The sequence below is a fragment of the Chelon labrosus genome (genome assembly GCF_963514085.1).
Source record: "Chelon labrosus genome assembly, chromosome: 11".
Classification (NCBI taxonomy): Eukaryota; Metazoa; Chordata; class Actinopteri; order Mugiliformes; family Mugilidae; genus Chelon; species Chelon labrosus.
In genome coordinates this window covers 28,255,723-28,280,171 of record NC_140344.1, presented here as the reverse complement: position 1 = coordinate 28,280,171, position 24,449 = coordinate 28,255,723, and the positions used below count along the sequence as shown (strand labels likewise).

General features: G+C 42.5%; 1 protein-coding gene across 4 annotated transcripts in view; it reads right to left on the bottom strand.

Moving 5' to 3' along the window:
- The window catches only part of ndrg4 (NDRG family member 4), a gene marked incomplete at its 5' end in the record, with an annotated part of 60,987 nt that overhangs the window by 24,045 nt on the left and 12,493 nt on the right, over positions 1-24,449 (bottom strand). The window contains 2 exons of one of the 4 annotated variants that reach the window (XM_084554418.1): positions 3,187-3,342; positions 6,460-6,559. In XM_084554418.1, coding sequence (XP_084410544.1) covers positions 3,187-3,342; positions 6,460-6,559 — 256 coding nt within the window. Of the gene's footprint in view, positions 1-3,186; positions 3,346-6,459; positions 6,560-24,449 lie in introns of all 4 variants that reach the window. The other 3 variants (XM_084554419.1, XM_084554420.1, XM_084554421.1) reach the window with 3 other exon arrangements.

Sequence of the window (24,449 nt, the reverse complement as noted above, 5' to 3'; positions counted from 1 at the left end):
AAGTACAACAATCACCCACAACATTATGACCACCTGCCTATTATTGTGTAACAGCTAAAACAGTCCTGACCAGTCGAGGCCTGGACTCCTCTAGACCACCGAAGGCGTGGAGCTGTGGTATCTGGCACCAAGGCGGTCCTTTAAGTCCTGCTTTAAGTTGAGAGGTGAAGGCCTCTACGGATCATGGGTAGGACGTCCCACGGATGCTGGATTGGACTGACAAGTCAACGTTCCTGAAGCAGGGAGCCAGAACCTCCGTGGTCCAGGTCTGATCTTCCATCAGAGGTTGGAGGTCAGCATGGAGATCCTGACTGGTCTGAGTGAGTTCTGACTCCTTTCTATCAGACCCAGAACCACACGGGGCCAGAACTTGTCAGCCGGTCCAAGATCTTTGCTGGATCATAATCAGTTCCCAGCGGGAAAAAAGTCCAGACTACCATCAACTCTGAGGTCACTTGCTGGTCATAATGTTATGGCTGATCGGTGTAACTGTAAAAACATGCATGAAAGAAAAAAATCTGTACAGCAAGATGTTATAATTATATTTACATCAGTGTGATTTATGGTCACTTAAGTGGAATTATTATATAAATAAAATTTAATAAAAAAAAATAATATAATTATATATTTAATAAGAAACTGAAATAAAAAGCTGCATTAAATTGAAAAAATAAAATATATTATGAATTGTTTAAACACAATCTATTTTGTTTAATTATTTTACTTACACATAATAATTTATTTCATAATTTATTTCTATATTGACTGAACGTTGAACACTTTGGAGGGTTTTCAGTTTGAAAGAAAGTCTTATTTTAACTTCAGAACTTAACTTTAACTTAGATTTTATCTAACATCACTTGCATGTGTCACTGTTTGCATGATTAATGTTTTAAGACCAACATAAAAACAAACAGTGAGCCCATCCTTCTATGAAGAGAAGTTCTGACATAAAACACAACTTTACTCCCTTAAATGAATGCACCTTCGTGTGCCGTCATGCTTAAAGACTTTTTTAAATCCCCGTTAGTTCCCCTCGTCCTAACACGTGTTATCTCAGCACACGTCATTTATTCCTGCTCTGCCGCCTTCCTAAAGCTCAGAGCGGAGCAGGAACATCTGAAAACATCTGCACCAAAAGTGAGGACATGCACACGGTGGTTAGTCAGAACATCTGGACGGACATCTTAGCTTCTACGTTCACGTCGACGTTTCTTCTGAAAGAAAACGTGACGCCGTTAAAGATGGACGCCACACGTGTGAGGTCAACAGGGAGAGCGGTGGATTGACGTGGGATTAGATACTGAAAGGGCAGGAGTGGCACTCAGGTCAGGGACACACCTAAAGAGGAGGAGAGAGAGAGAGAACGAAGAACAACGGGACCTGAAGCTGCCCCGTAGAGGAACATATTGAATGTTAACTTTTCCAATATGCTGCCGTATCATTAGCAGAGCAGCTGGAGGTGGGAAATCCACTAAATGGATCTTTGGTCTCGAGAGGAATATGCAGCTAAAAGGGCAACTTCAGTCCCCGTGGAGCTCATGCAGAAGCGTCGATAGTTTTTCAGAGATGGGAGGATGTTAGTGGTGACAGTGCGGTGGTCGGACCAGCAGGTGGCACTCTTCTCTTTCTCAATCACACTGCATGGAGCGGGTGAGCAGCAGCTGCTGGAACCCGGAGGAATCCTGGTTCTTAAAGGGCCCCCCCCTACCCCCACACCCCCGTCCTTTAAGGGTTGGCCCCTACAGACTGTGTGGAGGTGTTTCAGATCTGAGGGCTGATTTCATGAATGGCCTAGATTTAAAGTTTGTCTCTTCTTGTTTTGTTATAGAATAAGATGTGTTAATAAAGCATTTATGAGGTACTACTTAAAGGTTAATTACATATCAGCAAGCATTTAACAGAAAAGGAACGACATTAGACGATTATAAGTGTGTTAATAAACAATTAACACATAGTTAATTAGATATTTAGCTTTTACAACATATGAGACTTCTATTAGACATAAATTCATGCATGTAGACAGTTCCTGTAAGTTACTTGTTATAAAGACAGCTCTATTCTCATATCCTTTATATCCTAAATAATGAACTGCAGACATTTGAGACACTTTAAAAGAGCTATAAATGCTGCTCAAGTAAGACGTTAACGCTCCCAAACGTATAAATGTCCATTCATCTATTATCACATGATTCAGTTATAACCAGCTGTTAACCTGACACGACTCTAGACTGTGGGAAACAAAACCCATGTGAGTCTGATAAGCTGGAGGGAGTGTCATCTTGTAAAGGCTTGGAAATATCCAACTCCTAGCTTCATAGCCTCATAGCTAATAGTAGCTCTTATTTTAGATTATTATTAACTAAATTTTAGATATTTGAACCAACCTAAAAGCAAAGGCTAATTAAAATGATAAATGTATGTACATTTAACTCTACTGTGCAGTTTTTCTACAAAGAAAACCTTCTGTATTATTAGTTTACTATTATGAAGTAAGAAATTATTGTAGTTTTAGAAAGTAGAACACTGGAACATTTAAACATTAATGAGCATATTTCTGTGTTTATTTATTTGAGCAATATTTTCATTGCAGGAAGTTTTTCTTGGAATTATTAAGTATTTTTGGTTTTACCTTAAAACAGTAGCATTACATTTTCCCCAATGTTAATTTTCTCTTTTTCTTTTTAGACTACAGAATAAAAGTTTCTTATTTTTATTTTATATTATTTATATTTAACAGGTTTTTTTCTTGTTTTTGTTTCTGGTTTTAAAGGAAACTTGAAATACCAAAAGATGCATTTACTACCTTTTAACCTGCGTTTCTGAACAGACTAAAACTTTTTCTTTTGATATTAGTTGATGATTTAATGTGATTTATTGTGAAGTGTCTGGTGCGTCCAGTGAAGATTCCTCCAGGTCGTTGTGTATCACAAACAAATGCAACTGGACTTGTTTGAGTTTTCTTGAAGACGTTTCCTCCAGGTCTTCAGTTTTCTAAATGACCTATGGGGAGTTTAGGTTTTTATCAGGAGCATCAGTGGGCGGCGTCCACCTGAAACTCACATGGGTCTGTTAGACACTGAAAACTCAAACCAGTCTGGTTGATTTTGTTCTAGATATCTGGTGTCCCAGGTCTCCTGTGTGTCTGCCTCTGTGTGCTGGCGGTCACATGTCTCTGGTAGTTACCGGGATGACCCCGCTGGTCCGACGGCGGGTCTGGCGGAGCCAGTGCCGTGCGATGACATGCCAGCGGTGAGTGGGGCGGCTGGGGGGAGGAGGGTGGTTAGGGGGCGCCGGGCTGGCGGGGCACGGGAGCCCCCCCGACGCCTCCTCTCCTTTATCCTGCTGGGTTGTGAAACAAGCACAACAAGGTGGTTATTGGGTAACAACCAGGGCAGAGACAGCAGCAACATACAGTCAACGTAGTCAACGTAGTCAACGAGACGCAGGTTCCTTTTCTGATGCAGTTCTCAGAAGCGCCCCCCCACCATCCTCTAAGAGAAACTTCTTCTCATCTCACTTGTTTCTTTTCTGTTCAGATGTCACCACAAAGGTCAAGTTGAAGATCTGTAGCTATTCTTTAATTAGAGCAGAGCAACAGGTTGCAGGCTGCTGGATTAAACCATCCACATGCAACTATAAACCAGGACCATGATGCATTCATGTCACAAAGGAAGAAACTGTTCAGTTAGTCCACTTAGATTCTCTGTCACCATTTATTTTTTCATAATTTCATTTGGCCTCCAGGTCAAATTCAACCCATCTTTGAGTCATGTATTTGTTATACACCAATCAGGCATAACATTATGACCACCTTCCTAATATTGTGTCATTGCTATGGGGTGGGGGTGTCTGGTCTGGTCTAGGTGGGTGCTACATGTCTAAGTAACATCCACACCAATGAATGCCAGGTCCAGAAGTTTCCCAGCAGAACACTGAACTGTCACAAGATGGTTGATGTTATTGACTTCTCCTGTCAGTGGTCATAATGTTGTGGCTGATCAGTGTGTAGAGTAATGAGTTGAAGAGGAGTTGGCTAAAAGTGTGGCTTCATAAATAGTCAACTTCTTTTCAGAATTCATAGACAGTAGAGCACATTTATGTGACACAGAAACATTTGAAAAGGACAACAGTCTGTGTGTTTGCATTTAATTGCAGAAAGTTAAATCTACACATACGTGACCTCAGTGGCCTCAGTGGTGCACAGATACCTAATGGAACCTTAATTTATATTCATTATTTATCCCCAGAAACACTAGAAGCAGTATTGTGAGGGATATATGCAGAGGACTGAAGCTGCAGGGCATGATGCTGCCGCCACCGTGCTTCACTGTAGCTGAAACCCTCCTCCATCCGTTACTCTGTTTGATTGCAACTCAAATGCATCAGTGTGAGTTTGTTTCTTGCTTTAAAAATTTATCTGACAGCTTTGAATTTGCTGTCCGGCGACTTTCTAACCATCTCTGTTGCTCCTGTATGAAGTGAATGCAGCAACGTCAAGAGGCAATCACTCAGTCACGGCTCTTAAAGGTCACTCACTCGCTCCATCGCTGTTGCACAACACCAGAGATACATACTTTAAAAAAAACGGCGGTGGAGGGGGTGGTAGGAGAGAGAGCGAGACAGAACAATAAAAGTCACACAAACACAAAACAGGATTGACGCGTCGCTGATCGATGGCCTCGATTATTTAGCAGCGAGCGAGTCGCAGGGAGCCGGCGTGGCGACCTCGAGCCGATCCATAGCAGAATGAGTCATTTCATATTGAACGATTTCTTGGAACAGGCCGCCCAGACCTGTTGTATCTCCTCTGTATGTGTCTCATTTTCTGACACACGGCGTCAAAGTGAGTCACGGCTTCAGTGTTCGGCTCAGAGGCTTCGCTCTGATCCCTCCAGTGACAAAAAGGAAGCGTTAGTTTGAGCTCTACCGAACAAAAACAGCTTCGTTCACGGCTCCAGTTCTTTCTCCTTAGACCTGATCTGATATATCGGATCAAGCAGCCTCTTATTGTCTTTTTGATTTTCCAGTTGCACAGCTGGTCTGTTTAAGGAGAGAAAGGAGCGTTTTTGGGCTTAAATCAACACTGCCTGGCCAAATAAAAAGGTCACACACTCTAATAATTTGTTGGACCGCCTTTACAAACTGCAAAACTGACTCTCTTCTTACCCTGATGACCCCATCACTCCGGAACAGGGTAACTCTGGACTCATCAGACCACATGACCTTCTTCCAGTGCTCCAGAGTCCAATCTTTATGCTCCCTAGCAAATTGAAGCCTTTTTTTCCAGTTAGCTTCACTGATTAGTGGTTTTCTTAAGGCTACACAGCTGTTCAGTCCCATCAATCAGGATTTTTTTTTCCGCATTTCTTCCTGGAAGACGATGGTTCTCCACTATCCTTCCAGTTTTTAATAATGCGTTGGACAGTTCTTAACCCAATTTTAGTAGTTTCTACAATCTCCTTAGATGTTTTCTCTGCTTGATGCATGCCAATGATTTGACCCTTCTCAAACAGACTAACATCTTTTCCACGACCACAGGATGTGTCTTTAGACATGGTTGTTGAAGAAATGAGAAGCTACTCATTGCATCAGTTGGGGTTAAATAACTTGTTGTCAGCTGAAAGATAATCACCCATGCAGTAATTATCCAATAGGAGGCTCCTACCTGTTTGATTAGTTAAATCCAGGTGGAGGCTTTTGTTTTTTGGCCAGGCAGTGAATTATTTTTTTGAGTCTGAGAGGTTTTTTGTGTCACATCTGGACCTCTGCGTAAACAGTTAGGCCCCCAGTGCCGAGAACACACGGGTTCTAATGATTTTATAAAGTTCCCAAAAGCTTCACCTTTTCAATCTGCCTTTTTACATTTCCTACATTTAAGTTAACTGCTTGTAAGTTTTCTACCCGTTGGCCTCAGTCTTGTAGTTCTCACAACTTACGGCTGATGTTGCACCATGTTGAGGGCAGAGCTTACTTTACACTTTACACTTTACACTTTATGCTTAATGCTTAACGCTTTATATTTTACACTTAGGTTTGCTTTAATCTACAGACAAAATAAAGTGAGGGGGGTCTGAACACCGCGATAGTGTCTCCATTTCCATTATTCGTGCTACGAGAGGCATTCAAGAGCTGATCCCATTTCAGCTGCGTCCTGTACCTGTTGCTTTATTCCAGGATAAATGAACTGGAATAAGCCACGTTTACGTAACCGTCTATTCTGCCTCTGATTGCCCTCTCTCTCTCTCTCTCTCTCTCTCTCTCTCTCAGATGAAACGAGCGTCTCGGTCGGATGGCGTTCATTCATTTCACCTCCTTCACTGGTAAACAAGCTCATTCTCTAATTACACGCCATCGCAGCTAATGAGCACAAACGCCTGGAGTCTTCAGACGGCTGAAAAACAGACAGAGAGAGAGAGAAAGACAGAGAGAGAGACAGGCAACAACAAATAAACGAGGAGGACTGACCATGTCTGAGTCCACTCCTCTCTGCTCCGGCAGCAGGGGCTTCTCCTCCGTGAACTGCTGCTCCTTCATCCCCGCCATCCTGGACAGCAACCTGCAATCACCATGGCAACACAAGGTTACACTGTTGTTTCGTCATGCTCGGCCACATTTCCACGCTTGACCTTAAAAACTAGATTCATCCTCGGTTTGCGTGGCGTTTGAGTGATGGGTGACATCACCCATCCTTCACGGTTGCTAATTTCACAGATTCACATTCATCGTGAAATTAGGGAAGGAAGCAGTTTCTCTGATCGGATGCTGATTACTGAACGGGAATAATCGGAGAAGCTGACGGATGAGGAGGGGACTGGAAACATGGGCACATGGAATCAAGATGAGAAACACAATAAATCAGTAGATCTAAAAAGTCTCTAAAAGCAGAAGTTAGAAAACCAGCCATGCTTCAGATTCAAAGTAAAGAGGTCAATCTCCAGAAGTAAAGGTGAATAAAATTGTGTTTGCAGCAACAGAACATCAATGATGAAGGACCTTCTAGTTTTGTTACTCAGTTTGGTTGGCGGTCCACCCTTACCCTGATGTCATCGAGGCCTATAGAGACTTCACTTTCAGTTTACAACAGGAGATCCAATCATCAAGTTAAAGGCTGCCTGTTCACCATTTTCATGACCAGAGTCCATATGAACGTCCCTCTCTTGGTTGTTGTTATGGGGCGTGTTTCAACCGATACAGAGAAGAAGAATATACCTCTACATCACCTGAACAGTCCTACAACCAATCAGAGCAGAGGAGTATGTGATATCAAGGCATTCTCGACAAAAACCTGCCCTGCCATAAAGCCCCGCCCAACTGATTTGATTAATGGCTGATTATCCCCAGCTGTCATTGGTCTAGAGGTGGGGTCCACCCTGGACAGGTCTCCAGTCTATCTCAGGGCTAACACAGAGAGACACTCACACCTACGGCCAATTTAGAATCACCAATGAACCTAACCAGCATGTCTTTGGACGGTGGGAGGAAGCTGGAGAACCTGGAGAGAACCCATGCAGAACCATCACACCATTGCGCTGCCCAACATTTAATAATCAGCCCACAGCAAATTAAAAATATATAATGGACCATGGCCCACACATGGAACTAGCCCTTGAATGTATTGTAAAATTTGGCTTTAACAGGAGGCGGCGCTAGCATCTTAAATGCTGCAGAGTAGCACAAGTTTTCTCCAGTGAGTGTAGAAAAGTGATGGAAAAGTTTATTTCTAGACAAAAAACAATGGAAAGTGTTTCTATTTGATATGAAACAAAAGAGTAGAATATACAATGATGCAACAAGCTCAAACGTCAGACCCACACTGATTTGTTAAAATATTTAATTGTGATTATTTGCATTACTTCCATAGTTAAGGTCTTTGCTGGAGCTTAATCAGCTCCCAACAGAAACACTCCAGACTGGTCTACAGTACACGGTATGCAACAGAATGATTTCTCGTAACTTCGTGTTCATTCACCATAAAAAAAAAGCACAGGATATTCTGATATGAGGATAAAACAGCATATGAGTCTAGTGAGTTATGAATATACATAAATAGTTTAAACATGCACAACTATTGTGCAGCATTGTCCACAATTAGCAGTCGGATGCTAAGAGCCGCAATGTTGCTTGTAGTAATAATAATCCCTGGATTGTTATCATTCTTCATCTTCATATGCTGCTGGAATAAATGTGAAAACGTGACAAGAATTAGTAGTATTTCTTTCTTGGAGATGGAAACTCCAAGAAACATTGCTCTATAGCACTACTAGTGGCCAAAACCCTCAACAGGATGCCTTTAATTGAAGAAATATTTACGAACCAAAAAACAATGCCAAAGGAACAAATTTTACATAACTCTAAAAGTACAATCCCTGAGAAGTTGAAATCCAAAAATGATCAACGACTGATCATGTTCTGTTCTCAGAGACAAAGTCCAGCATCCATCAAAACAGACAGTTAAGTAACGTCCTGTTCTAGTTTCAGACCGGAGACGACATGGATGCTTACTGACCGAGATCACTCTGTTAGAAGGAGCGGAGCCGGGACGAGCACAGAGGACTGCCCCAAAGATAACGAGAGGGCCGAGGCTGTGTGAAGGTCTAATTAAAGCACAACACCACAACACACACTGACAAACAAGGACGCCAACAGGACACACACCGAGATCTGGGTCAGACGGGATCGAAAACAAAGACAACGCCGGGGCATGACATTGATCCAGAAAAACAAGGCTCTGGTCTAATTTAGCTTCAGAGATGTTGAGATATTAAAACATTATTTTAGGCCATACTGTAAAACTTAAAATTTGTGGGTTTTATAACTCTAACTTTTACATTTGGGTTGGAATAGTTGGTTTATTGATAGAAGCTAAATGTGACAATGGAAAAAGATGAAATGACGTATATGAAGCTTTTAGTGTCACTGAAGCTTCCTCATTTTAATACATGAAACTAACAGATATCTCATCATGTTTAAAATTCACAAAAGTTCCTCTCCTGTAGCTTCCTAAAGTCTGTCCTTGTCTTCCTTGTCTTCTCCTAGAGTGGACTGGATTCAGTCCAATAAATCTTTCTGTCAAAGTTAATGTAGTGTGGAGAGGGTAGCTGGTACCTTGTGTTCTCTACTCCAGAAATGTTCTGGTCATCCAACGCTGCCATAAACTCCCTAACTCTCTCTGGACGATTTTTCTCCTTGACGCTGTCTCTAGGAAACTTTTCTCTTCTTTTAAATGAATCACGTTGGTAGTACTGAATGATGATCAACTACTACCACCTCACCAAACATCCACATTCAACTATTTACTAACTGCTGCCTGACTGTCACAAGATTCTTCTTCTTCTTTGTTTTTTGGCTAACCAACCGACCAACCGACCAACCAACTATGAAATACAGCAGAAGATGAAGAAGTTTGGACGCTACAGGGACGTGGTTTTGGTTCATGGCAGACTTAAAACAAAAAATGGCAAAATGCCAGGATCGGCCCTGATATCAGTCATTACATCCCTAATCTGGCGTATCTCCACTCTGAACTGCTCTTGCTCCTGCAAAGATCTGCTGGACCAATGAAATAGTTTGGGGGCGGGGCTTAATGTGGTGATTTACATGAATTAGTTTACATCTAAATAATGAACACCAGGCTATGTCCGTGTCTCACTTGCCTTGATCAAGTACTTCCATCCCTGAAAACTCCAGGCGCTGCTGGACACGTTACCAGTCTTTATTCTTCCTGTCCTCTATTGAAGCCTTCAGGCTGTGACAGGTTCAAGAGTGAATCTGTAAACACTTCACCTGATCTGAACGCAGCAAGCTCCAGATCTGGATCCAGATTTGTCATCTGATTGCTGGGGCTGTCAGACTGACTCGACTGCACTGTTTCCACAAAATAAAAACACAACCAGATTCAAATGCTGTTTTGTGATTGGGTTGATTCACCACCTTCACCCCCACCACTGCCACCACCTCCTCTTTCCTTCCCTCCACCCTCCCTCGTCCTCTGCTGCTCCCTCTCTCCTCTCTCCTGTCGCTGGCAGTCATTCAGCATAATCTGTGTTTTATCCGACGCTCTTAAAGAGACAAAGCCCAGACGCCACTTACAGTCACTCCCATCAGATGATGAAGTGTGTGTTTGTGTGTGTGTGACCCCGACACAGGCACAGGCCATTACTTAACAAGGAAAGATCCACGTCCACAGTCTCATTACAAGCATCGTCCCGGGACAGGTTTTCAAAGCAAAGCCGCACCTGTCGACGCCGGAGTGTGACTCAGTGAATCTGTGCCACCGGCAGCAAGACGTAAAGGTGACTTTGTGAGCACAGACGGGAGGCTAACGCTTGTGTTTCTAAATGAGCTGCAGTGACACAGTGACGCCAACGTCCTCTCAAGCAGAAAACGCATCGTCTAGAGGCTCGTTACTCTCCAGACTCCAAAAGTTCACCCTCCTCTTAGCTCTGCCGTGGCCTCGAGTGACTCCAGAGAAAATCTGCAGCTGCTAAGTGGTCAACATTTAGAGGATTTAGAGCCGCTCTCTAGCTCTGTCTGGAAATAAAGATAATAAATCAGGTCTTCTGTAGATTTATTTTAAAAATTACAACCTATGCAATGACGCTGAAAACCAATGGGACATATTTCAGACAGAAAAGATAAAAAACAAAAGTGCAGAGTGAGGTGTTTATTTGCTTCTGGGTTTAGCTGCAGAACTTTACATGTGACAGTGACACTGTTTCAGACACGTTACTCTCCTGATAATAAGTCTGAAGAATCAACAGCTTCTTGGCTTCACATTTAACCCTGCAAAGTCATATCAAATAATAATCTTAAAAATAAATCATATGTTTGTTTAATTGAAGTGCTTATTGGGCCTAAATTAGGATCAACCCCCCAAAAAATCCACATATGATTTCTTCTTATATCATATTTGATTATTATCTTTACAGATGAAAGTTTATATTTCCATTGTTGTATTTCAAACATTTCTTTTGGTTTGGTTGCTATTTTTCTCAAACAGGATCCTTTTTATTTTGCCTTTTGGTAGAAAATTTTTTCTGTTCTTGCTCAGGCTGAAAATGCTCTCAATTTCTTGTCTCGATTGGTAAATATATGTGATTTAATACAGTATAGATGTCAAAAGACAATTGTTACCAAGTGATCCTGCAACAATTGGTTGATAAAAAGAAAAATACATATAAATATCTAAGAAAAAAATCCACTAACATGCAATACATTTTTAAGATTTATTTTTTAAGATTATGTTTTAATCTTTTAAATAATCAGACGGCTGAGGTAAATGACCACATACAGCTGTTGCATCATATTTGATCCACAAATATTAAGTATGAGGTTATTAAAGTTTGCTTCAATAAAACAAATATATTAAATATAAATGTTATTCTTAACATAAACCTTTTAAAATTAGCATAGATTTCCCTGGAAAACACTGGACAAATCCACGAAAGCAGCCATTTTGGATACGGCTGCCAAAAGCTAGTGACTGCAGAGCCTGGATAAATCCACCAGGGGGCAGATGACAAGTCTCTAATAGGCGGAGAATACTTTACGCAGACCCTAACGCCGTAGCCTGACGTACACCTCCCCGAAAAAGTAACTACAAGTCACGGCGACGCAGACCACAAGAGCTGTGATTGGTCAGCTAGGTAGTAGCATGTTTACGCTGCTTCTCCATCTCCGCAGTTTCAAATTGATTGTTTTGGATCAATAAAAATGGAACTCATCGAGGAAAGGTTAACTGAGGACGTTCGGAGATACAAACATTCGTACAACTCGTCTTCGCGGAAATTTTGGCGAAAGTTTCAGTCGCCATTGCTGAAAGTGAAGCAGGAAGTAGAAACGAAAATGACGAGGCACAAATATAAATGGCTCTCACCGGTGTAGGCTACATACGTAAGTTACGGTGTCTATGTCCCGCAGTACCTTGAATGAGCCTTAATTCAATGCAACATGTTTTTCAGGTAAGTTTTGATCATGTGGGCGGTGCAGAGGTCTCAGAAACTCATGAATCAAACTCAAACACGTTTCTGTTAGCAGCTCATTTATCGTATAAAACTCTCCAGTCAAACGTTTCAGACCTTGTGTTCGTGTTTTTCCTCCTTCCCCCTCTGTTTACCTCCCTCCCTCCCTCCCCCCCTCCCGTTGTGGCCGGTTTATTAAAGGGGTGAGTGTGACCTTTCTGGAGGCGCTGAAATGGAGCCAGGGCCGGAGACGAAACAACACCACCTCTCCTGTCCGTCCTCACCGTCTGCCTCACTTTAAAGCCACTCTCCTTCTTCATCACTTTGCTTTATTGCTTCATGTTTCAGTCACTGTGAACTGACAGAAAAGAGCCTCCTCCTCCTCCTCCTCCTCCTCCTCCAGACACTCATAGACCAATAATCCCAACAAGCTCTGAGCAATAAAGACGCAAAAAATAAAAAGATTAGCTCCTCGTCCTCATTTCACCTCAGCAGTAAATCCTTGGATTTCTTTTTTTTTTTTTTTTTTACATAACTGCATGCATTGCTTTTAAAATCATGCCTCCAGCACCATCTGTGTGCACCATGATGGATTTCCTTTAAATTTGCATTTCTTTAAAAACATTTTATCCTCTGTGTTTAGTGTTGTGTGAATCCGTCAGCAGAAAACTTTACATGGAGCCCAGACGCGCTGACGATGGTCTTTACAACTTCACAGAAACATCTACGTTCTAGTAAACAACACAAACCAGCAACAGCAATAGATAAAGCCAACTATTAACTATTTAACATTAAAATGTGTCTCCACCTGGTGTTAATATAAATGTGTCTCCACATGCGTCCCCAGCCAGCACTTGAGATCTGATCTCAGTTTGTGTGTCTGTAAATCAGCAGCGCCATCATGTGGTCAGTAGAATATTGTACCAGCTGCTGTCTCTAATGGATCTCTACCTACCGCTGGATCAGAACCATCAACAGCTGCTTGTTAACTTGGAGACATGATCCAGATGTTGGAACAAGATGGAAAGACTCTCACATGTTAAGATCGGATTTATTTCTGATGGTGGTTATCTTAGAGAAGGAAGGAAGGAAGGAAAGATGGAAGGAAGAAAAGAAACAGGGAAGGAAGGCAGGAAAGGGAAGGGAAGGAATGAAAGGAAGACAGAAGTATGAGGGAATGAAGAAAAGAAAGAAAGAAAGAAGGAAAGGAAGAAGGGGAAGGAAAGAATAAAGGAAGGAAATGAAATAGGGAAGGAAGGAAGGTAGGAAGGAAGGAAAGAGGGAAGGAAGGAAGGAAAGGGAAGGTTGGAAAGAATGAAAGGAGGAGGGAGGGAAGGAAAGAAGGAATGAAAGAAAGACGGAATAAGGAGGGAAGGAAAGAGAGAAAGAAAGAAAGAAGGGAGGAAGGAAGGACGAAAAGGAAGGAAAGGGAAGGATGGAAGGAATCACTCTATAAAGAATCATTCTTGGTCTTTGATATAAAACCAATGTCATTCCATGTAACGTCTTATTGAGCTTCGAGAATTGTAAAAATTTTAAATTTGCTTGTTTGACGTATAAGGTGTTACATGGACTTGCCCCACCAAAAAAGGTCTCAGGCCGTTCTCAGGACCAGGGCCTCCTCTAGACGGGACGATGAGGTCCCACACTGCAAAACACTCTGTGGACAAAATGCTCTTTGTGTAAAAACCAGTCAGATCTGGACCAGTCCCACATTAGTGGTTGAAAGCAAACCAGACTTCTATCCTCTTAGTACTGAACTGTCCTGTGATGTCCTCTTATTGTCATCTATTGTCTCGTCCTATGTCTTATCATGTCCACCTGTCTAGGGACTGAGGATGCAGATTAGCATAGCTGCTTGTCTGTCATATTTACGTCTATAGCTGTCTGAATAAATGTTCATTAATGTGCACTGTAAATAAATAAATAAATAAAAATAAACCTCTCTTGCCCCCTTTTCTACTAGTGGTGGTGATGTGGGGGGTATTTTTGGTATTTTTGGTTGGTAAGAGGATTAATGGGTTATTTCCACCCATGCATTGTGTCTGCTGTTTAATCTGTTCTTTGTCTCTCCTCTTCCTCTCCTCAGTCTTTGACGTTTTATTCTCTAATTCTTTGTCCAGCCTCCGTCCCTTCCACTCCACTTCCCTCCTCCAGAGCTGTCTCTCTCTCTCTCTCTCTTTAACACCTCATCTCATCATCCCATCTCTTTCTCACCAGCTCTGACATGCTTACATAAGACAGCTGGTTGTGAAATCAATTACCATTGCATTACAGCAGCTATATTCAGCCTCGTGACACCGCCGGGTGGAAAGATACCGGTGACGCCCTGCTAGGATTATTGTCTAGTGTAACTTTCATCTGTGGCCTAGTTGTTCTATAAATTTATTGTCATTCAAACTAGAAAACCTGTAGAGTTTCTTGAAGACGTTTTATCTAAGTCTTCAGCTCTAAAGGACTGGTGGAGGGGTGGGCTTTAAATTTCTGTAACTGGAGACAACTTGAACTGTCTTGATCCTGTTTTTACGTCCCCTTAGTGTCCAGGGACTCCTTTGAGGACATCAACGTCCTCATTTTATCCGGAGAAGACAGAGCAGTAATAGGCGCTTTATGCTCCTGCATCAATTTGACGACATGTCTACGGCGACAGTCCAGATCCCAACGGCGTGCACCTCACAAGAAATGGAACTACACGTCGTGGCAAGAGGTAATTGGTAGTAGTGTGTTTCTGCTTTAGTATTTCCAGCTGATTCTCCATCTCCGCAATTTTCAAATTAATTGTTTTGGATCAATAAAGATGGAACACATGGAGGAAAGGTTAACTGAGGAGGTTCAGAGATACAAACGACTTGTCTTTGGCGAAATTTTGGCAAAATTACGGCGAAAGTTTGAGTCGCCAATGTTTCAAGTGAAGCAGGATGTAGAAACAAAAATGAAGCTGACATAATCTCCCATCAGTTTACGACGCAGTCTGAACATCTGTCCCCAAGGAGTTTCACCCCCGTTCCAATCATAGTAGAGTATCTGGTCATTAACAGACTCTAGTCATGTGAGTTCCAGTTGGACATCACCTGCAGATGTTCCTATTTAAACCCCAACTCCACCACCAGTCCTTTAGAACCGAAGACTTTCTTGAAACGTCTTCGAGAAGGTCCGGCTGCCTTTCTTTGTGTTTTTGGATTGAGGGCAGAATACTTTGTTTAGTATGTGCAGCCAGAGGAGAGCTCATCCTACTTTGACTGGAGAGAACGGACCAGGTGCATCGTCTCAACCTGTTTATATTTCTGCACAGTTTCACAGCTGAAGGAAGTCGAACAGTTTTTCATTTCAACTCGTCTGGTGCTGGTTAGATCAGTCCTTTACTGAGGGGCTACTAACGGCCAGAATAATCAGTCAACGCTAATCTAGTCCAGTCCATGATAAAACTACAGAGCTCCCCTTTTTGTGTTGTGTTTGCTCTGGATGTCATAACACCTAGCAGACAAAAGGTCAAGGCAGCACTTGTAGTAAATGAAACAGCGTTATTAAACTGTCGCGTTTGGCTTCTATCTGGGTCATCAAGAAACACAGTGCAAAACATTATGACCACCTTCCTAATATTGTGCAGGTCTGCCTCGTGGTGACTCATCAGAGAATGGACATGGGCCTTCTGAGGGTGTCCTGTGGTGTCTGGGAACACAGTGTTGTTAGTGGGGGGCCTCTGTTAATACTTGATCAGTTTGGGATCTAGTGAATTTGGAGGCCAGGTCAACACCTTGTGCTGTTCTTCATGTTTTTTTTTAGTTGTTCCTAAAGTGTTTTTGTGTGTGTGTCTGTGTCAGGCTGCATCCTGCTGGGGATGGCTGCTGCCATCAAGGAGTGTCATTGCTATGGGGTGGGGGTGCCTGGTCTGGTCTAGGTGGGTGCTACATGTCTAAGTAACATCCACACCAATGAATGCCAGGTCCAGAAGTTTCCCAGCAGAACATTGAACTGTCACAAGATGGTTTAAATGTTATTTACTTCTCCTGTCAGTGGTCATAATGTTGTGGCTGATCGATGTGTACTGTATATATAAGACTATAGGGGAGCTGCAAGGTGGGTTTGGTCATGTGGGATTAGGAAAACCAATCACATACCTCCACAGACATATGTATACCAGCCAGAGTTTATGATCATGTTGTTTCAGGCCTATCATTGAACCAGACAACCGAACTAGAGGAATGGTATATGAAAAGAAGATATATAAAAGCAACAAAAACTGTATAAACAGGTTAAATAAAAGACACAAAGGTGTAGGTATGCAAAAGACTAAAATATGTAGGAAATTTAACGAATAAAAGCTTAACAAAACCTAAAATAAATCAGAAACCATTGTAAACTCATTAATAGACAAAGCCCTCATTCTGGTTAAACTGCCACCACCTCCTCTACCTATCAGCAGATGGATTCTCAGGGTCGGTCTGCAGCGTCTCATCAGCTTATTGTACATTCCTGATTCAACTGTGAGCGTTTCGAGGTGAACACCGAGGCATGTGGCCGTCACAGTCCGGTCTCCACAGAGGACGGCCCGACTTCAAAGCCTCTCCTCGTCCCCTCATCCCGCCGTCGTCAGGCAGCCAAAGAGTCAGTGGGCGACCAGTTATTTACGGCCTGTTTTTCTGCGCTCACAAAGGAGAACGCTGCCAAAGAAACAACAACAGCAACAACAACAACAACAGCAGCAGCAGCAGCAGCTGACTGATTTAAGAGTTTTATTTTCTAGTTTCTGGAGGGACGTGTCTCGAGGAGAACAAAACAGACCTGTCCTCGTTTTTTCTTTTTTCTCTCCCCTTTCGCTTCTTTTCTCTCGTTAGGTCTTATGTCTCCCAGACAGCGTTGCCATGACAACACGCCTCATTCCCATCGGCTCTGGCTCACCTTCTCCTTTTTCCTTTACTTTACATTCATTTTCCCACCGTTTCTTTTTTTTAACCTTTAATTTTCCATCCGATTTGTGTTTTGAGGGCGGTGTATCGACAGCCCGTGAAATCAAAGACCACAGAAGTACAGTGATAAATTAAGACGAGCCACTTAAAGATTCATTCAACTAATTTGTCACCGGGTGGAATGGTCTGTCGGAGGAGTGTTTGCTGCATTGATTCTACAGTTAAATCTTATTTTCGTGACTCACATCAAGGGGGAAAAAAAAGAGCTAAGCTGATGAATAGTTCCTGTGTGTCCTATTCAGCTGAACTATTATGTCGTGCAACGTAGTAAAGACCAAAGCACCACATTTATCCAAACAAGAGGTGGCTGGGGTGGATGGTGGGTGAAGAGAACACGTCAGTCTTTCACTAGAGACCGTTGTTCACATTCAGAGTCTGTGATTAAAGAAACAAAAGCTTTTGTTTGTTAAAGATAATTAAAGGTTCTGCTGTGGTTTTGCTTCATGAATACATTATTCAGTAACATTCCCTCCTTACATTAACAGTTGTTTTCCTCATACTGATATATGTGCTGCTCCAAAGTATAATAGAAAATATATTTTTTGTATTTTATCAAGTCAAAGCCACAGTCATCAACTCAGATTAGGTTTAAGGAAAGATCGGGGATCAGGCTAAAAAACAGTGGTCCTTTGTTGTCGTGGTTACTTGAATAAACGTACCGTTAAGGTTTTAGGTCAGTGTTTAAAATGGGGAAAGAAAAGCTCCCGATTTAACCCCTAAAGCCCCGGGGTGCTGGGAGGTAAGGCTCGTCTGCAGACCTGTGATTAACTATAAATTTATATTTTTATCCTTGCCTAAAATTTGTTATAGATTAGATTGCAATGATATCACAAATTTTATTTCAGCCTGCACATTAGCAAATTGTGCACATTGTAGAATCCATAAAAATAAAAATATTTCCTTCTTATGGCTGTTTGTAGCGCATAATACAGCCATCGTGTTTGTTATATGCCCACTACATGGAGGCAAAGGACCAAATTTAAAACTGAGGCACAGATCCTACCAGGCAGGGCACCACGTGGTGCATAGCTGATGGAAAATCATGTGGATAGGCTCGAAAGGACCATAAAAGGTAATAAAAATCATGTAGCAGGTTAAAGTCCAACCCCAGACTTGCTCTTTATACCAACCTCACGTCCCAAAGCACCGTTCATACTTACTGCTGCCACTAGGGGGCATTTTTAACAATTAAATAAAGAAACACAACCGAGTCATGGGACGTTTTAATGATCTGGCAGGAGATGCACTTCAGTTACGTACACTGTGACCCATCGGTGTCAACGAGACCAAACTCAATCACGACGAACACTCTTACAAAACAACAACATATGAAAACACTGTGCACTAAAACCGATCGATCACCTCACACATTATTGACACTGAACACAGTCACTGCAGGGCAGATCGGTGCACATACGTGTATTGCACCATTTCATTTTCATGATATTAACTCACGGTTCATCTCTCGCTGCTCTTCAGTTTTAAATTACACACAACGTCCTCTTTTGTTCTCCATTCACGGGCACAGTCTGCCAAATTACACATCTCACAGTTACACCATAGTAACCTTTTCCCTCTTTCTTATTTTCCTCCTCCACCAGTTCATGTGAGGTTATGAAATGCCATCTGTATTGTCTTACTCACTGACACTATATGCTGTTCACATTTAAGACATTTATAGCTCTTTACAATCATCCACACATCTGACACAGCCGAGGATCTCATACATTATTTCAGCAGAGTGAGACATCTGAATATTTTTATAGTGAAACCCTGTACAGCTGTACAACTCTTGAGTCCAAATTTTATTAACTGTAACTCGTGTGCAAAGTTCACCCAAATTCTGCTTTTTCAAATCACAACTACCTCATTAATTAGACATATGGCTGCCACAGTGCAAATAGGGTAACAGCCCTCCAAAGGATATGGATGTTCACACTGCCTCCAGCTCACTGTGATAAAAAACACACAACGCTGCCTGCATGCTTCGACTGGCTGATGGTAAAGTGACAAGAACAAAACATAAACAGAGTAAAAACATAAACGAGGACATATAAAATCAAACAAGGCGTCATCACTTTATCCAACGGGACAAACGTGAAGCCAAACTACCACAGAAATGGGTGACGCCATTTCCAGGTCAAACTGAGCCACCGCCATCTTGACTCTCTTGTACCATCATGGACCAGGGGCGATTCTAGACCTAGAGCTTTGCTGGGGCACAGGCCCCCAACTCCCAATACATTAAAAAAAAAATAATAAAAAAAAATTAAATGTGTGCGCAATATAAAATAAATGGCTAGCCTACGGGTACAAGCTTCAAAATCATTATTGTCACTGTCATACTGTAGGCCAGGGATTCCCAAAGTGTGGTGCGCGCACCCCTGGGGGTGCGTGAACTGCCTCTAGGGGGTGCGCGAGATGAAAAATGCAATGGCGGAGAAGAAGTTATCTTCTTCTACGCACTGTATATGCGCAACTAACAGAGCCAGCTGGGCTGCACTTGAAAATCGTCAGATGGATCCTCATTTTTATATCTGTTCCTGAGCCTATGCTCTTTGTTATTTATGTTGTGGGTCTTGTGTAACTTTATTACAATTTAGTTAAAATTACTGGCGTTCTAATTTTATTTCCAAAACCGCTGTGTTATGATGACGTCGTTGTGTTAGCTCCACGGTCATTTACAGTTGCTGCAATTTTTGTTCAATTCGGCTGAAAATATTAGCCATATTTCCCCCAACTGATCTGCTTTCTGCCTCTGAGCCTGTCCTCATTCTCTTTGCTCTTAAAAGTGGAAGCTTGTGCGTAACTTTGTTTCATTATATTGTTATAAGAGTAGCGTGGCTCCTTTTAAGGGGGTAGTACAGTGTGCATGTGCGACCGTAACGTGTGTGTGGGTGGTAGAGCGAGAGTAGAGCGAGTGCGCCGGTGAATGGAAGTAACAGCGAGACGGGTGCGTCAGCGCGGTTGGGATATAGAAGGGGGTGCGCGGCCAAAAAAGTTTGGGAACCGCTGCTGTAGGCTATATTAAACCACTGGTAAAGATACAAGGATAGTGACAGGCTCGAGTCATGACTAAAGCAGGCACGGAGATGCGCTCATTAATGCCGTTTCCAGCGAGAGCAGCGCTAGAATTTTACTGGGGCACTGGAGACTTTTACTAAGGCACGTGCCCCAGTGAATAAGGTCTAGTAACGCCCCTGTCATGGACATCCTTATTATTTTGCAGATCGGAGCAGCTACTTGTACTGTTTTGATTGTGTGGGCTCACAATGACGACACCGTTTACTTGAAGAAGCAGGTACTTTACTTTCGGACTGGTCTCACAGACAGGTTACAACCATGGATCTCCTGGGAACATCAACAACAAAATCTCTGCTCCCTTAAACTACTCACCGGCCTAAAACGCCCCCTGCTGTCCGGAGGTTGAAACAACATTCACTATCATTACATCTTCCCTTTTTTAATTCAAAATAGAGCATTTTACTTTTACTTCCTTGAACATTACTTAATTTTCTGTTCCTTCAAACATTAACATATTTCAATTATAACCGTAATACCTCAGGTCTGCATTTATATCAGGAATAAAGATACACAAAAAATAATGATATAACCTGTTTTGACTTGTTAAACTAAACTCTGTCAACTTAAATGTAATAACACAAATAGCTTGCATTAGCTTTGGTCTGTACACAACTGTACCATCACTTAAAGGGATATAACGTCATTTTAACCTTACAATCAACATATAAACCATTTAAATCTGTTCAATGAGTCTCTCAGGTGGCTTCACATTTCTTGATGATTTTCTTAGTGTTTGTTTATGCATGTGGGCAGGTGCCTCGGGTGACTGAGCCAAGAGTGTGTGTTGAGGTTGATCAGCGGCCTCAAGCCTCTGTTCTTCTGGTGCAGGTCCCATGAGAAGATCCCTGCGATTTCGTCTCAGTAGAACACCATCTTCTGTCTGAATGGTGTATGACCTTGGTTGAACTTCACTTAGAACATTCGCTTTCTGCGCCCATGTGTTTGTTTTGTCTTTAAACCTCACTTGGTCCCCAGCATGCAGTTCAGGTAGGTGTTTTGTTCCTCTGTCATAATAGAACTTCTGCTTTGCTTTCTGCTGCTCCTTGAACTTCTTCACACTGTTTCCTTCATTTGTTTTAAGCAGATCAGTCTGGATGGGCAGGTTTGACCTCAGGCGTCGTCCCATAAGGAGCTGAGCAGGTGACACACCACACTCAAGTGGAGTTGTGCGGTATACCAGCAGGCTCTGGTAGAAGTCTGTGTCACTATCTCGTGCCTTGCCCATCAGCCTCTTCACCGTCTGCACTGACTTCTCCACTAACCCATTAGACTGTGGGTAGTGAGGACTTGATGTTGTGTGAATAAAGTCCCATTCTGTGGCAAACTGTCTGAACTTCATGTTGGCAAATTGTGGTCCATTGTCTGTGAACACTTCACTTGGCACACCGTGTCTTGAGAATATGGCTTTCATAGATGTAATCAAAGTCTCTGCTGTTGTAGTGTGCAACCTACAGACCTCTGGATACAGTGAAAAATAGTCTGTGACCACTATGTAGTCCTTTCCTCCAGAAACAAAGAGATCAGCACCCACCTTCTGATAAGGTCGGTCTGGCACAGGATGTGGTTTAAGTGGCTCTGCAGGATTGCTTGCTTGATATTTCAGGCATGTTGAGCAGTTAGACACCTCGTTTGTCACATCCTGATTGATCCGCGGCCAATACATCACCTCACGTGCTCTCTTTTTGCATTTTTCAATGCCAAGATGCCCTGCGTGTATCTTCTTGAGCATGTCTCCTCGCAGACTCTTGGGAATGACTATTTTACTTCCTTTGTAGATGACACCTTCCACAACTGACAGCTCTGCTCTGCAGTTCCAGTACTCTTGAATGACAGGTGAGCAGTCTTGCTTACAGTTGGGCCATCCATCTATGATTGTTTTGCCAAGTGTCTCTAATGTGTCATCTTTAGTTGTCTCACTTTTTATGAGCTCCATTTTCCCATTTGCAACAGGCAGTGCACTTGTGATCATGTCCACGTATGCTTTAACATCATTATCCATTTTAGTGTTCGCCGGCTCTTTTGGGTCAACAGCTCTGGATAAAGTGTCGGCTGTGTACATCAGCTTACCAGGAGTGTACATCACGTTGAGTGTGTATCGTTGCAGCCGGATCATCATTCTTTGGATTCTCAGTGGACAGTCATTGAGTGGCTTCTGGAACAATGCAATCAGTGGTTTATGGTCAGTCTCCACACTTATTGCTTGCCCTGACACAAACTGATGGAATCTCTCACAGGCATATGTTATACTGAGCAACTCTTTTTCAATTTGCGCATATCTTGTCTCTGCGTCTGTCATGGATCGCGATGCATATGCAACAGGTTGCCAGTCATCATACTGCTGCATAAGAACAGCTCCAAGCCCACTCTGTGATGCATCTGATGAGATCTTAATAGGTCTCACAGGGTCATAAAACTTCAGAACAGGCTCTTCTGTAAGCAGCTTTTTCAAGTCACACCATGATTTCTCATGTTCATGGTTCCACTCCCACTCTATCTTCTTTTCAGTCAGCTGTCGTAGCGGCGCCATCTTTTCAGAGAGATTGGGTATGAATTTTCCCATATAGTTGATCATGCCATTAAACCTCTGTACATCCTTTTTGCATTGTGGCCTTGGCATATTTTCAATCGCTGACACTTTTCTGGGATCGGGTCTGACGCCTTCACTGCTCAGGATGTCTCCCACAAATGTCAGTTCCTTGACTCCAAGCTGGCATTTCTCTTTATTCAGCTTGAGGTTCGCTTTTCTTGTTGCCTCAAGAACCTTTCTCAGTCTCATGTCATGTTCAGCTTTTGTGGTCCCCCACACGATGATGTCATCCATTGATGTGTCGACTCCGTCCAAATGTTCATAAATCATGTGTATTGTCTTGTGATACACCTCTGGTGCTGAAGCAATTCCGAATGGCAGTCGCCGGAATCTGTATCTGCCAAATGGACTGTTGAATGTGCACAGCTTTGAGCTTGCGTTGTCCAGCTTTAGCTGCCAAAATCCAGATGATGCATCAAGTTTACTGAAGTATTTCGCATTTGCAAACTGTGACATTATTTCTTCTCTTGTAGGCAGTTTGAAATGTTCTCTCTTGATTGCTCTATTCAGATCTCTCGGATCCATGCACACTCTGGGTTTTCCATTCTTTTTCTCCACAATAACAAGAGAACTCACCCACTCTGTTGGTTCATCGATCTTTTCTATCACCTCCAGGTTCTCCATCCTGTCCAACTCATCCTTGAGCGGCTTTTGAAGAGCAAATGGAACTTTACGGCACGGATGAATGACTGGTGGCACACTTTTATCTACTCGTATTGTGTGTTCTCCGGAAAGACAGCCAAGACCCTGGAACAGGTCACTATATTCTTCCATCAAATCATCATAGTCCATATCATCATCAGTTTCCACAACAAGCACTCTCTTAACTAGGTTCAGTCTCACACATGCATTTAAACCTAGTATGGGCTGCACATTCTTTGGCACCACAATGAATGCAAGTGTATGTTCTTTGTGCTTATGTGTCACTTTAACCACACATTTTCCTTTCACAGGTATTTCTGTTCCTGCGTATGCACTTACTTTCACTTTTGTTGCATGTATTTTGGGTCTGGGTCTGATTTTCTTGAACTCCGCTTCTGAAATGACGTTCGCTTGAGCTCCGGTGTCGAGCTTGACCTGCACGTGCGTGTCATTAACTTTCAGTGTCACCATCCAATCCTTTTTCCCCATGTTGTTTTCTGTCACAGCATCGATGTAGAATTCCTCTGCGTCATCTTCATCCACAGTATGTACTTTGCTGTGTGTCGGTGTCGGGGCTTGACTTTTGCAGCACCGAGCATAGTGGTTATTTTTATTACAGTTGTTGCATATTTTGCCATATGCTGGACACTTTTTAGGTGGATGCTGCGTGCCACACCTACCACAAGTCTTTTCTTTACTGTCTCTGTTAGCTGGTGATGACTTCAATCGTTTAATTTCAGAGGCAGCACTCCTCTTATTGACTCTGTGTGTGTTCTTGTTCACAGCATCTACCTTGCAGCTGTCACTGAACAGTCCTTTAGCTTGTACTTTCACAGCCTCAGCTGCTCTGCACAGTTTCAATGCTTTTTCCAGGTCGAGATTTTCTTCTCTCAGTAGTCTCTCTCTTAAAGCATTATCTAGAATTCCGCACACAAGTCTGTCCTTTATCAAAGAGTCTGTTAGTCCTCCAAATTCACATGTCTTACTTCTGTTCCGCAGCTCTACTACATACTGGTCGATCGTCTCCCCTGTCTTCTGTACACATGTGAAGAATCGGTGCCTCTCAAATGTCACATTTCTTTTAGGTATGCAGTAAGCCTCAAACATCTCTATTATTTTATCCAGTTTCATTCCGTCTCCATCAGCAAACGTGAAGTTATTATATACTTCCAATGCGTCCTCACCCACTACGTGCAAAAACACTGA